A 14,003-nucleotide genomic window follows, 5' to 3' on the forward strand; every position below is an offset into this window, starting at 1 on the left:
CCCACCATCCAGGTCATGCCATCTTCTCACCACTTCCATTGGCTAGGAGATACAGAAGCTGAAATCCCACACCACCAGGTTCTCAAGAGCAGCTGCTTCCCTTCAAACATTCAGTTCTTGAACAAATGTGCACAATCACTACCTCAGTATAGCAACACTTTGGCCACTTTGCACCACAATGGATTTTGTTTTAATTTGTTCTTTATTGAACAAATTAGTAGTTTGTTTTTTTGTAAATGCTGCATTTTTAATGTTGTGTGCCTGTGATGCTGTTTCAAGTAAGTTTTTCATTGCACGTGTGCATTTGGCAATAAACTTGACTTTGACGGTTGATAGGTATTTTAATGTCCATAAGGTTATTACTAATGGCATTCCTTTCAGCCTGTCTTCAGAATCAGAATCAGGTTTATTATCACCGGCATGTGTCTGAAATTTGTTAGCTTGGCAGTAGCAGTTCAATGCAATACATGATAATATAGAAGAAAAAATATAAGTAAAACAATTACAGTATAACGTGTTACGTAACCCGTAACTGTGGTTAACAGACCAGCAGAAATGGAAAGATACGTTGGAGTCTGGTGGTGCTGTAACTAAAGGTGTTTATTAGTAAACTAAGCAATACAATGTCAAAAATGCAAATATACATATAAAACAGGTTAGCAATAATAAACACAGAAGTGTAGAAATAATCAATAATAAGAAACAAGCTCTGTCAATGTCTAGGGGTAAATGAATTGTCATAGAAGAATATAAAGTTCAGTTCAGTTCGTGCTGAGGTAGTTGTTGTTGTGTTGCAATTGTTGGAGAGAGAGAGAGCAAGCAAGAGATTGAACAGCTGCAGCCAGCAAACCTTCTGTTGTCTTCTTATTCCATTGTACTGTTGTGGTCATTCGGTTATGACCCCTCCGTTCTCGGCTAGACCATTCTTCCATGGTGGACTCGTCACTCTGGCATGAGTGGACACACACACAAGCCCCCACCGGACCTGCTGTAACACTGTCAGCTTTGTGACCGATCTCCTGATTCGGTCCTCGAAGACCCCACCTTCCTGTGGGTGCACAGCACTCTTTCAGTGTCCACTGGTGTGTCTGAGGGTGTCTCCCCAGACCTGTCTTTTATCCCCACTGACGGGGTATCAGCCATCCATCAACTCAATATGTCCATGTCCATCAAACCAGGCCACTCCTGCTGACTCCTCAGGAATGTTAATGAGCAAAGAAACGTCCTTGTAGCGAAAGGTAAATAATCAGTGAAGAGCCATAATACATAAATCAACCGTCTCTCTCATTAGCAGCATAGTTCCCAAGGGGGGAACTCTGGGCCCCCATTTCCATCAGGTCTATTCAGCACTCATAAAAAAACATATATTGAATAGATTAAAATCGTGAAAAAACAAATAATATATTTTTAAAAAGTAAGGTGGTGTTCACGGGTTCAATGTCCATTTAGGAATCGGTTGGCAGAGGGGAAGAAGCTGTTCCTGAATCACTGAGTGTGTGCCTTCAGGCTTCTGTATCTCCTACCTGATGGTAACAGTGAGAAAAGGGCATGCCCTGGGTGCTGAAGGTCCTTAATAATGGACGCTGCCTTTCTGAGACACCACTCCTTGAAGATGTCCTGGGTACTTTGTAGGCTAGTACCCAAGATGGAGCTGACTAAATTTACAACTCTCTGCAGCTTCTTTCAGTCCTGTGCAGTAGCCCCTCCAATACCAGACAGTGATGCAGCCTGTCAGAATGCTTTTGGGCTTTGTGATATGTTTAATAATTTCATTATAAGAGTGTAACGTCCTGGGAAAGGTTTCACTGTTAATGTAATGGTCTTTCTGTAGAAGCAGTGTTTGGGTTATGGTTAGAGATAATGTGGGCTTTGGAATGTGAACCGTCCAATGAGAGGAAGGTGTTTTCGTGCTTGGTGCCTGACACCGAGGCAATCTGGGTCTTTCATTCGGTGGAAGATGGAGAGAGAAGATGCCAGAACAGAGAGGTCGTGGACACCAGGAAGGAGTGGACTTGGAGCGGGGCCGGGAGTCGACAAATCCCGGGGAGATCGAAGGAGATCGACGGAGGGGAAACCGTGAGCTCCAACTTGTGCACGTTAGACTGTTTCATTAAAATGGGCCCTTTTCTTTTTGTTTTACTTTACTAACTAAATTAAGAATTATAAAGGTAAATTTTTTAATTGCATATGGTGTACTGTCTGTTATTTTGTGGTACTGATTTGTAACAGGGTGTCACATCATGCAGCATCCACACAAACAGGAGGATTTGCACCTCAATCTCGTACATCTGGTGGGGCCAGAGATTCTCTTCCCTAAACTTACGCAGCTGACAGAACCTGAGGATTTCACGAGTATGATTTAAGAAGGTTACAGCTGATTAAAACAGCAAGGGGGAAGCTAGAGACAGCAGGACTATAGAGATGGCTTGATCAGTTGACCTGAAAAGTGATAAATGCAGTTTTATTCAGAGAAATAAGAGGTAATGCATTTTGACAAGTGCATAGGGCTGGGTGCAAGGGCAAGCAGGTAATGTTAGAACTCCATATATCACCAGTTAGCTCATGGCTTGAGAACCACATCACAGAAAAGATTGTTGAAGTGGGAATTTACAGTATGAGGATACTGCCAGCACTGGAAAATTGTGGTTAAAAGAAAAGATTGTCGGGGGGTTTTCTTTGGATCAGAGGAGGCTGAGAGAAGATTTAGTTGCAAGGCTGAGGGAGAGTAAATAGGAAAGGCCTGTTTGCGTTAGCAGAGGAGGCTAAAGCTGAGGATGTAGATTTATGGTAATCAGTGCAAGGATTAGAGGGGTACTGAGGATATTTATTTTCAGCTAGCAGGCAGTGGAGATCTGGAGCTCTGCCTGAAAGGGTGTTGGAGGCCAAAGCCCTCATCACATTTAAAAAGTGCTTGGATACATACCTGACTTGCAGAGCTGGAACTTGCAGAATGGTAGGATTTGGCTGCGCAATGACATAATGGCATCTTGTGTCATAATTTCTATGATTGAGTGATTTTTAAAAGTAATGAAGTTCCAGAATATATAGAAATTGTTTCTTCCAAACTGTTCCCCGTACATTGCACATAAGCGCAGACATGCTGATGCAGACACTTAACTTAGCAAAGACAGATGCCACGTTGATTTCTTTTACTTCTCCACGTCACTGTGAAAGGGTGAGATGCAGAGCTGATGCCATGTCACAGCTATGGCATTGTGTAACCCTAAACTCTGTTTTTTAAGGTCCTATCTTTTTATCTTGAATGTTTTTTCTCCTGAATGTTTTTTCTCCATCGGCAGTGCTCTTTAATGTTTCATGTTGTCTCCAATCTGGTTCCAGGAGCTAACATCCTGCGAGATTCTGCAGGAAATGTAAAGCTGGGTGACTTTGGAGCAAGCAAACGACTGCAGACAATATGCATGTCAGGGACAGGGATTCGCTCAGTCACTGGGACACCGTACTGGATGAGCCCAGAGGTTATCAGTGGTGAAGGCTATGGAAGGAAAGCCGATGTGTGGTAAGTAGATGTGGACTTATCATTTGTCACTGCTATACGGCAGAAACATTATTAATCTAAGAAGTGGCCAGGACCAGATGGACTACACCCCAGGGTTCTGAAAGAGGTGGCTGAAGAGATTGTGGAGGCATTAGTAATGATCTTTCAAGAATCACCAGATTCAGGAATGGTTTTGGAGGTTTGGAAAATTGCAAATGTCACTCCACTCTTTAAGAAGGGAGGAAATTATAAGCCAGTTAGCCTGACTTCAGTGGTAAGGAAGATGTTGGAATCCTTTATTAAGGGTGAAATTTCACAGTACTTGGAGGTACATGATAAAAAGGCCAAAGTCAACATGGTTTCCTCAGGGGAAATCTTACTGACTAATCTGTTGGGAATTCTTTGAGGAAATAACAGGCAGAATAGACAAAGGGGAGTCAGTGGATGTTGCTTATTTGGATTTTCAGAAGGCTTTTGACAAGGTGCCGCGCATGAGGCTGCTAAACAAGATAAGAGCCCATGATATTACAGGAAAGATTGACTGAAAGCAAAGAGTAGGAATAAAGGGAGACATTTCTGGTTGGCTGCTGGTGACTCGTGTCCTGCAGGGGATGGTATTGGGACCGCTTTTTACATTATATGTCAGTGGTTTGGCTGACAGAATTTTTGGCTTTGTGGCCAAGTTTGCAGATAGGTGGAGGGGCAGGTAGTTTTGAGGAAGTAGAGGCGCTACAGAAGGACTTAGACAGATTAGGAGAATGGGCAAAGCAGTGGCAGATGTGTCGGGAAGTGTATGGTCATGCACTTTGGTAGAAGGAATAAAGGTATAGTCTATTGTCTAAACAGGGAGAACATTCAAAGATCAGAGACGCAAAGGGACCTGAGAGTCCTCGTGCAGGTTTCTCTGAAGGTTAACTTGCAGGTTGAGTCAGTGGTGAGGAAGATAATTGCAATGTTCGTGTTCATTTTGAGAGGACTAGTGTTCCATGGTAGTGTAGCGGTTACTGCGATGCTGTTACAGCTCAGGGCATTCCAACGACCTCTGTAAGCAAGTTTGTACATTCCTTCCCATGTGCATGTGTGCTTCTTCCAGGTACTCTGTTTTCCTCCCACAGTCCAATTACATACTGACTTGCTGGTTAATTGGTGATTGTAAATTGTCCCGTGATTATGCTAGGATTAAATCAGTGTGTTGCTGGGTGGCGTGGCTTGGCTCGAAGGATCAGGAAGGCCTGTTCTGTGCTGTATTCTGCATGGATGTCGGTGACCAGTGGTGTGCCTCAGAGATCTGTTCTGGGACCCCTACTCTTCGTGATTTTTACAAATGACCTGGATGAGGAAGTGGAGGGATGGGTTAGTAAATATGCTGATGACACAAAAGGTTGGGGGTGTTGTGGATAAGTGTGGAGGGCTGTCAGAGGTTACAGTGGGACATTGATAGGATGCAAAACTGGGCTGAGAAGTGGCAGATGGAGTTCAACCCAGATAAGTGTGAGGTGGTTCATTTTGGTAGGTCAAATAGGATGGCAGAATATAGTATTAATGGCAAGACTCTTGGCAATGTCGAGGATCAGAGATATCTTGGGGTCTGAGTCCATAGGACACTCAAAGCTGCTGCGCAGAGTGACTGTGTGGTTAAGAAGCCGTACGGTGCATTGTCCTTCTTCAACCGTGGGATTGGGTTCAAGAGCCGAGAGGTGATGTTAAAGCTACATAGGACCCTGATCAGACCCCACTTAGAGTACTGTGCTCAGTTCTGGTCACCTCACTACAGGAAGGATGTGGAAACTATAGAAAGGGTACAGTGGAGATTTACAAGGATGTTGCCTGGATTGGGGAACATGCCTTATGAGAATAGGTTGAGTGAACTCGGCCTTTTCTCCTTGGAGCGGCAGAGGATGAGAGGTGACCTGATAGAGGTGTATAAGATGATGAGAGGCATTGATTGTGTGGATAGTCAGAGGCTTTTTCCCAGGGCTGAAATGGCTAACACGAGAGGGCACAGTTTTAAGATGCTTGGAAGTAGGTACAGAAGAGATGTCAGGGGTAAGTTTTTTACGCAGACAGTGTTGAGTGTGTGGAATGGGCTGCCGACAACGGTGGTGGAGGTGGATACGATAGGGTCTTTTAAGAGGCTCCTGGATAGGTCCATGGAGCTTAGAAAAATAGAAGGCTATGGATAATCCTAGGTAATTTCTAAAGTAAGCACATGTTCGGCACAGCATTGTGGGACATAGCATTGGCACAGCCTGTATTGTGCTGTAGGTTTTCTGTTTCTAGGGTCCAGAGGAGATTTACCGGAATGATCCTGGGAATGAAAGGGTTAATGTTTGAGGAGCATTTGGTGGCTTAGGGCCTGTACTCACTGGAGTTTAGAATTGTGGGGGGGGGGGGGGGTCTGATTTCAGAATCAGGTTTAATATGACCAGCACATGTTATGAAGTTTGTTTTCTTTTTGGCAGCAGTACATTGCAATACATAATAATAGTGACAAACGTGAATTACTGTGTAGAGTGGAAGAAGCTGTTCCTGAATTGTTGAGTGTGTGCCTTCAGGCTTCTGTACCTCCTTCCTGATGTTAGCAATGAGAAGAGGGCATGTCCTGGGTGGTAGGTTTCATTAAAACCTATCGAATATTCAAAGGCCTCAATAGAGTAGATGTGGAGAGGATGTTTCCTATAGTTGGGGAGTCTAGGACCAGAGAGCACAGCCTCAAAATTGAGGGAAGTCCATTTAGAACGGAGATGAGGAGGAATTTCTTTAGCCAGTGGTGAATCTGTGGAGTTCATTGCCACAGACAGCTGTGGAGACCAAGTCGCTGGGTATGTTTAAAGCAAAAGTTGACAGTCAGGGTGTGATAGGTTACAGGGAGAAGGCATGAGAATGGGGTTGAAAAGAATAGTAAATCAGCCATGAAGTTCAAATTCAAGTTTAATTGTTATGCAACCATGCATGAATACCCATGAATACAGCCAAATGGAGACCAAAATGCAAAACACAGTACCAGCAGTCACACACAGTACAAGGCACATATAGCACATAAAATACAGTTGCAGAAAATATAGTCCAAGACCCTGAGTTTATAAATGTTGCAGGAATCTGCAGTCAAACACAATACAGCTTGTCTTCTGACAAATGAACACTGGGTGCAGCACTGACTCCAGCCTGGACACTGCCACACCATCCCCTGCATTCTGGTAGAGTGCCTCAACTCCGCCTCTCTCCTGGGCAGCTGTAACCTGGCTTGTGGTGTAGTCCTCACTATGACTGTGGCCACACAGCACTCCTGCCATCCGCCAATAAATCAGTGAATCGGACCTGCAGCATTCCACATTAACAATACCCAACAGGGTCGTGCAATCACAAGACAAGTGACCAAGACAATCACTTACTGTTAGACTGCACACCGACTCCTCCAGCGTGCCGTTGACACAGACAGCAGTGCAAGCCGCACTAAGTCCAGCTAGTTCAGTTTCTCTGCCAATAAGCAACTTGCTGATGGGGTCGACCTGCATTACTTTTAAGTTCTTAATTTCCAGCGGGGTGATCTTAAAAAAGACAATAACACCTTCGGCAGGTTTGATTGCCACTTTTAAGAGAGGTTTGGATGGGAGGGGTATAGAGGCCTATGGTCCAGTTGCAGGTCAGTGGAACTAGGCATCATTGTTTGGTGTGGATAGATGGCTGAATGGCCTGCTTCTGTGCTCTATGACACTAAACCACACCACCCTGCCCCCCGCCCCCAATGGGTTTTGGTAAGCTGGCAGTTTCCGCATGAGGGAATAAAGTTGCAAGTACCAACTGATGGTCAGGTAATAAGCTGATTCAGCCCTGAATCAGACATGGTAAACCTCAGAGGGCCTCAAAAATAAGGTGCAGGGTCAGCTCAATAGCTGCCACCAAGAAATCCTGGCTAGAAAACTGTGTGGAAGCTAAACCAGTTATCAAAGGGGATTGCAGTTGAATGAAACAATAAATTCAGTACATGAATGTCTTGTTGCTGCACAGTTTCTCAGTTCACAAGGGAAGAATTCACAGTCTGTAACAATTGACGAGTCCAGGGGTTTGTGGAAAATCTGTAGGTATTTACATCATTAACATCTGGTACTCCATGGTGTTAAAGCAGCACCTAGTGGAGTTTCATGAAATCACAGTCAAATAAGCAGCATGCTGGCTTGGATTTGTAATGCAAAACTTCTCTTTAGTCCAAGCAATGAATGTGGTGCATAAGATCATTCTAAACATTTTACATGTACAGATAAACATTGGATTTTGTTTAAAGCATATTTTATTTCAGTAAAACTTTAAAACCTGAACTACCTCCTCCACTACCTAAGCTACCTTGAACAATCAGAATCAGGTTTAATATCACTGACCTATGTCATGAAATTTGTTTTGTGGCAGCAGAACAGTGCAATACATAAAAACTGTAAATCACAATAAGATGTATTATGTGTGTGTATTTTTCTCTCTCTCTCTCTCACACACACACACACACACACACACACACACACACACAATAGTGAGGTATTGTTCATGGGTTGGTTCAATGTCCATTCAAAAATCTGGTGGAAGGGTAGAACTGTTCCTAAAATGTTGAGTGTGTGCCTTCAGGCTCCTGTACCACCTCCTTGATGGTAGCACTGAGAAATGGACATGTCCTGAGTGATGAGGGTGCTTAATGATGGATGCCGTCAAAAAGCATTGCTTTTTGAAGGTGTCCTCGATGCTGGGGACGTTAGTGCCCATTATGGAGCTGGCTGTGTTTGCAACTCTCTACAACTTTTTCCAATCCCGTGCAGTGGTGCAATGGTGCAACCGTTAGAATGCTCTCCACAGTATATCTGCAGAAATTTGCTAGAGTCTTCTCAAATCTAATGAAATATCGATATTAAGAGATGTTAACACCCTGTAACTTGAAACTGGTCACCCGTTGCACTGCTGATCTCTTGATGAGGATCTGCTTCCCCTTCCTGAAGTCCACTATCAGTTTGTTGCTCTTGCTGGCATTGAGTGCAGGGTTGTTGCTGTGACACTACTCAACTAGCTAATATATCGAGCTCCTGTATACCCTCTCGTCGCCAACAGAAGTTGATTTGTGCACTGTTGATTTGAGGTGTACTAGTGTTGATTGAGATATTTTTCATCTGCACTGACTGTGGTCTCCCAATGAGGAACTCAAGGATCCAAATGCAGAGGGATGCCCAGATCTCAGCCCGAAACATCAGTTGTTTATTCCCCTCCATAGATGCTGCCTGACTTGCTGTGAGTTGCTGCAGCATTTTGTGTGTGTTGTTTGTCTCTTTCCAGGTTCTAGACCCAAATCATTAACTGCTTCTCTTCCGCAGATGCTACCAAGTTAAAGAAATGTATCTGAATCAATAATGCATTGACTTTGAAGCAGAGCTCTGCATTAAAGTTCAAAGTAAATTTTATTATCAAATTACATATGTCACCAAATCATTTCTTGCAGGCATTTGCGGTAGAGCAAAGAAGTACAATAGAATCAATAAAAGCTACGCAAAGGCTGACAAATTGTACAAATGCAAAAAGAAATGAGAAATAACAATAAATAAATAATACTGAGAACATGAGCTGTAAGAATCCTTGAAAGTGACTACAAAGGTTGTGTTCAGTGTTGTGAATGAAGATGTCCACACTGGTTCATGAGGATAATAACTCCTGAACCTGGTGGTATGGGACCTTGACTCCTGTACCTCCTTCCATTTGGTAGCAATGAGAAGAGAGCATGGCTTGGATGGTGGGGGTCCTTGATGGGTGCTGCTTTCTTGTGGCAGCACTCCGTGTAGATGTGCTCAATGGTGGGGAGGCCTTTTCCTGTGGAAAAAGTGTATTCACCACTTCTTGTAGGCTTTTCTGTTCCTGGGAACTGGTGTTTTCATAGCAGGTTGTGATCCAAACAGTCAGAGTACTTTCCACTGTAGAAGATTCAGAGTTTTCAAAGGTAACGTTTAATGTCAGAGAAATGTACGTTTGTATACAATATACATCCTGAAATGCTTTTTCTTCACAACCATCCACGGAAAACAGAGAAGTGCCCTCAAAGAATGAATGAATGGCAGTTAAATGTCAGAACCCCAAAGTCCCACCCCCAGCTCCCCTCCCTCCTGCGCATAAGCGGCAGCAAGCTATGATCCACTCTCCCCGCACTGGCAAATAAAAGCATCGGCACTTGCCACCAAGCACTCAAGCGTGCAGCAAAGCAACAGCAAAAACATAGACTTGCAATACCCCGAAGACTGCTCGTTCATCTGGCATTCGACACACCACAGGCTCTCTCACTCCCTAATGAGGGAGAAAGAGGTGTCTCCATTTCACAGCTTTTGCTGAATCTGCGCAAATTTCTAAGAAAGTAGAAGCACTGCCGTGTTTTCTTTAAAATAGCATGAATGTGTTGGTCCTCTGATATGATAACATCCAGGAATTTTAAGTTTCTCACCCTCTCCACCTCCACTCCACCAACGAGAACTGGCTATTGTGTTATTACTAAAAGATATCTGGGGAATTGCAATGTTGGCTGTGATTCAGTGCTTGAAATTTTGTCTGGAATCAAATAGCATAATTGGTCCCACCTCACTGCATTTTCCCCACAGTCATGCAACTGTTTTAGTGTGTGTATATATGTGGCATCCTGTTGCAGCTGAATATGGCTATAAAGGGTTTCATACTCTTCCCAGAGTTTTTGAATCTTCTGGCCAATATTAATTCTACATCTACAGTATGTCAATAAAACCAGTCCTCTGCTAATTTATTAAATTTCCTTTTGTGTGACTTTGCTGTGTCTAAATAAGTCATTGTTTCTTGTTTTGCAACTATAATTGCAATAACACTACAGTAAAGCTCTTTAGAGCAGCTGGAGAATGTAAATACCACATGTTGCTGGGTCGGTAAAGCAGGCAAAGTAATCAAAGACCCTACCGGCCCCAAACATTCTCTCTTCTCCCTCCTCCCATCGGGCAGAAGCTGCAAAAGTCTGAAAGCATGTTCTAACAAGCTCACGAGCAACTTCATTACCACTGTTATTAGACTATTGAATGGTCCCTGGTAAAATCAGATGGACTCTTGACCTCATAATCTACCTCATTGTGGCCTTGCACCTGATTGCTGACCTACACTGCACTTTCTCTGTAACTGTAGCACTTTATTCTGCATTCTGTTATTGTTTTCCCTTGCACTACCTTAATGCACTGATGTGTGGATGGCATGCAAAGCACACTACATGTGACAATAATAAACCAATTTAAATGGTATGAAAAAGCAAAAATATAATTTCCCACTCTGCAAAATCAGATATCCTGAACTCTGATTAGATGGCTGGTATTAAAATGAATCAAATATTTTGGATAATGGGCTATATGCTGCATTGTATCCATGGCATTGCAGTCTTGCTTGTTACAGTTCATTACCAGGAAGCTCCTGGCTTTTAGTTAAATCAGAGATCAATTGTGATGTTATATGTACTCAGTACATACTTGTGAAACACTTTATCCAGACATTATATTTATCTGGATAATCAAAACGTGTACTAAGGATTTCATATTGCATAACTCTCATTTTCTAAACGTGCTACAATAATCTGAAGTGATACTGGACACAGTAATCCAGCTCATTCTGATTTCATTGTAAAGCAGATGTTTGCTGTTCTTTCTCGCATGTGGAACTTTGAACTTTTCTTGGCTATTTTGCGCAAGACAATGACATGTCCATGATTTGATCTGGGGAATGAGGGAGGCTGCCACTGAGTGGTGTATGCAAGATTGGTAAAAGCCTGCCTGGTATGGCCCTCATTATACAAAGCCTACAGAATCTGGAAGGGCAGCAAAAGAGCATCCTATGCACAGGTGCCAGTGTAATCTGTGTAATTTCACAAAGTAGTTCATCTTTGATTTGATTAACTTGTTTTGCTGTTGTTCTATGTGCAATACCGTGGTGGATTGGTAGATATCGCAAATGGAAATTTGGATCTGGCAACCAGTCAAGAATGCAAGAATGCCTATTTATAGGGTGGAATTTTCTCATTTCACAGACTATGATCTTGGAACACGATAAAGGGAAAAAGGATATGTGGCGGCGAAGTGGATGCAATGCCAAATGCATTTGTTATTCCAAATAATTTTTAACATGGTGTTTTTACTCCATTATTAGGAAGAATTTTCCATGATGGCGAGTCGTCTTGATGAAGGCTCTTGGCCCGAAATGTCTGCTGTTAATTCCTCTCCTTAGATGCTGCCTAACCTGCCGAGTTCCTCCAGTATTTTGTGTGTGTTACTCTGAAGTTCCAGCATCTGCAGAATCTCTTCTGTAGAGAATAATAGCCAGTGTTTCTGGTTATCAGACAAGTTCCTGTCCTTCTGAAACTAACAGTTTTGCACTATGTGTTACAGCTTGACAGTTGAATGCAGGGCTAACTACTTTGTAAAAATGCCCAGTTGGCCATTAGCAACCTTATTCAGGCTGACAGTTCACCTCATATAATGCCTTTTTTGTATGTAATAGCTACTTTTGGAACACTGCAATGGGTGAAAATCAAAAGCTGCATGTACTGAAACTCTGAAATAATCTGAGTTAATGTTTCATGTTAAAGACTGTCAGAACCAGGAAAAAGAAAGGAGGTTAGTTTTAAATTGCAGAAAGGGTAGGGCTGGATTCGATAGGAAGAACAACATCGTTTTCTGTTGGACACATGACAGTCTTGAGGATTTGATATCAAATTCAATCATTTTGGGTCGCTCATTCTGTCTTTATATCAGAACTGCCTGCTTCTGTTGTAGGTTGTCCTTTGTCTCTGTTAATCTGCTTTTTCTCTCTCTACTAATGTTCTCAAATCTGGTGGCCCATTTCCTTCATCTCTGACCTGCATTTCACAGTTTCAACGTGGTCTTTGTTTTCCGTCTTGCTTTCATCAAGCTGTCAAACAGGTCAATTCATCAGCAGCTTAGCACCACGGCAACTCTAGATATTCCCTTTGTCCTCTCCATCCCACCCTTAGCTCATCTGTAGTTCAAAACTAACCCAGACACTTTCCCAGTTCTGACAAAGATCTTGCACCTGAACTGAACTTTGTTTCTCTTTTCATAGATGCAGCACGACATGTTGAGTGTTTCCAACAATTCATCCTTTATTTGGGATTGGTGGTTAATTGGTTGGAAGTACAGAAGTAAGGTAAAAGTGTGAGCATCAGATTAAACAAAATCTTTGGAGAGAGCCTATTTTGGTCAACAAAAATGACTGCAGATGCTGGAATCTGGAGCAATATAAAAAGTGCTGGAGACTTTGGGTCAGGTAGCATCTATGGAGCAAAATGGGCACTCACAGTTTTGGGTTGAGACCCTGCATTTGGGCTGAAAAGACGGGGGCTATCTATAGATGAATGGTCCCAACCTGAAATGTTGACCGTCCAATTTAAAAACGCAAGCACGAGGAAATCTGCAGATGCTGGAAATTCAAACAACACACAAAAAATGCTGGTGAACGCAACAGATCTAGATGCTGCTTGGCCTACTGCGTTCACCAGCATTTTTTGTATGTTGACTGTCCATTTCCCTCTGTACATGCTGCCTGACCCAAGAACATTCCTGATCAGCATCCTTTCATTATAACTGGGGGAAAATGTAGATAATTCTACATAATAAATTATGTAGATAATTTAAAATGTGATGAAATATCACTGATCTGAAATGTTGACTCTGTAGTTTCTCCAGTGAACTCCCTAACCAGGGTCTATTTTCACAATATTTTGTTTTTATTTTCTTCCTTGAGTTGTCACTGGCTTCCCTGTGAACTTTTTGGGATTCTGGCTTTGCTACAGTCTGCCTTTGTGTCTGTCTCTCTCTCTAGGAGCCTGGGATGTACAGTGGTGGAGATGCTTACAGAAAAACCTCCCTGGGCAGAGTATGAAGCGATGGCTGCCATTTTCAAAATTGCCACTCAGCCGACAAATCCCCAGCTGCCTCCTCACATCTCAGATCACTGCAAGGACTTCCTGAAGAAAATATTTGTGGATGCCAAACAAAGGCCATCAGCAGAGGAGCTGTTCAGAAACCCATTTGTGCAGATCGCTCACTAACTGAGTCTGGAACTAGGATGCTTTGTTCAAACAGAACCTGTCTTTTCATTATTAAGCGCTGCACTCTCAGTAACTCCGATCTTAATGAGAGTGCCTGTGCCCATGGTAATCTCTTAGTCCTGTGGGTATAATGTGACTGAGAAGAGTAGCTGGACCTGCAGGGTTCTTGATGCATCTATGAACACCAGTGTTCCAAAGAATCACCTCTCAACACTTGTTTCACCGGAGGAAGGTTGGATAGGGTGTCACATTTGGATGGAGCATTGGAGCAGTTCAATTAAACTTTGTGGTATTACACGGAGCTAGAGAATATAGCTGTCTTACTAAGTATGCTAAATCCTTGTACATAGTGGAAGTTACCCAGCTTGTCCAAGCAATATATTGAACTCTTACAAATGCCTTTTCAAGTCTCCGTCCACC

The 14,003-nt window shown here is 42.9% G+C and overlaps 1 protein-coding gene across 3 annotated transcripts in view; it reads left to right on the forward strand.

Annotated features, from left to right (window-relative positions):
* map3k3 (mitogen-activated protein kinase kinase kinase 3) overlaps positions 1-13,594 on the forward strand; it is a 163,002-nt gene extending 149,408 nt beyond the window's left edge. Inside the window, exons 16-18 of one of the 3 annotated variants that reach the window (XR_012102002.1) lie at positions 3,340-3,517; positions 12,596-12,679; positions 13,355-13,487. Coding sequence is in view for 2 of the 3 variants with exons in the window: in XM_073070762.1 (XP_072926863.1) it covers positions 3,340-3,517; positions 13,355-13,583 (407 nt within the window). In the remaining variant the exon portion in view is untranslated. Of the gene's footprint in view, positions 1-3,339; positions 3,518-12,595; positions 12,680-13,354 lie in introns of all 3 variants that reach the window. The other 2 variants (XM_073070762.1, XM_073070763.1) reach the window with 2 other exon arrangements.
* Positions 13,595-14,003: the final 409 nt, after the last annotated feature.

The sequence above is a fragment of the Hemitrygon akajei genome, chromosome 18, assembly GCF_048418815.1.
Source record: "Hemitrygon akajei chromosome 18, sHemAka1.3, whole genome shotgun sequence".
Lineage (NCBI taxonomy): Eukaryota > Metazoa > Chordata > Chondrichthyes > Myliobatiformes > Dasyatidae > Hemitrygon > Hemitrygon akajei.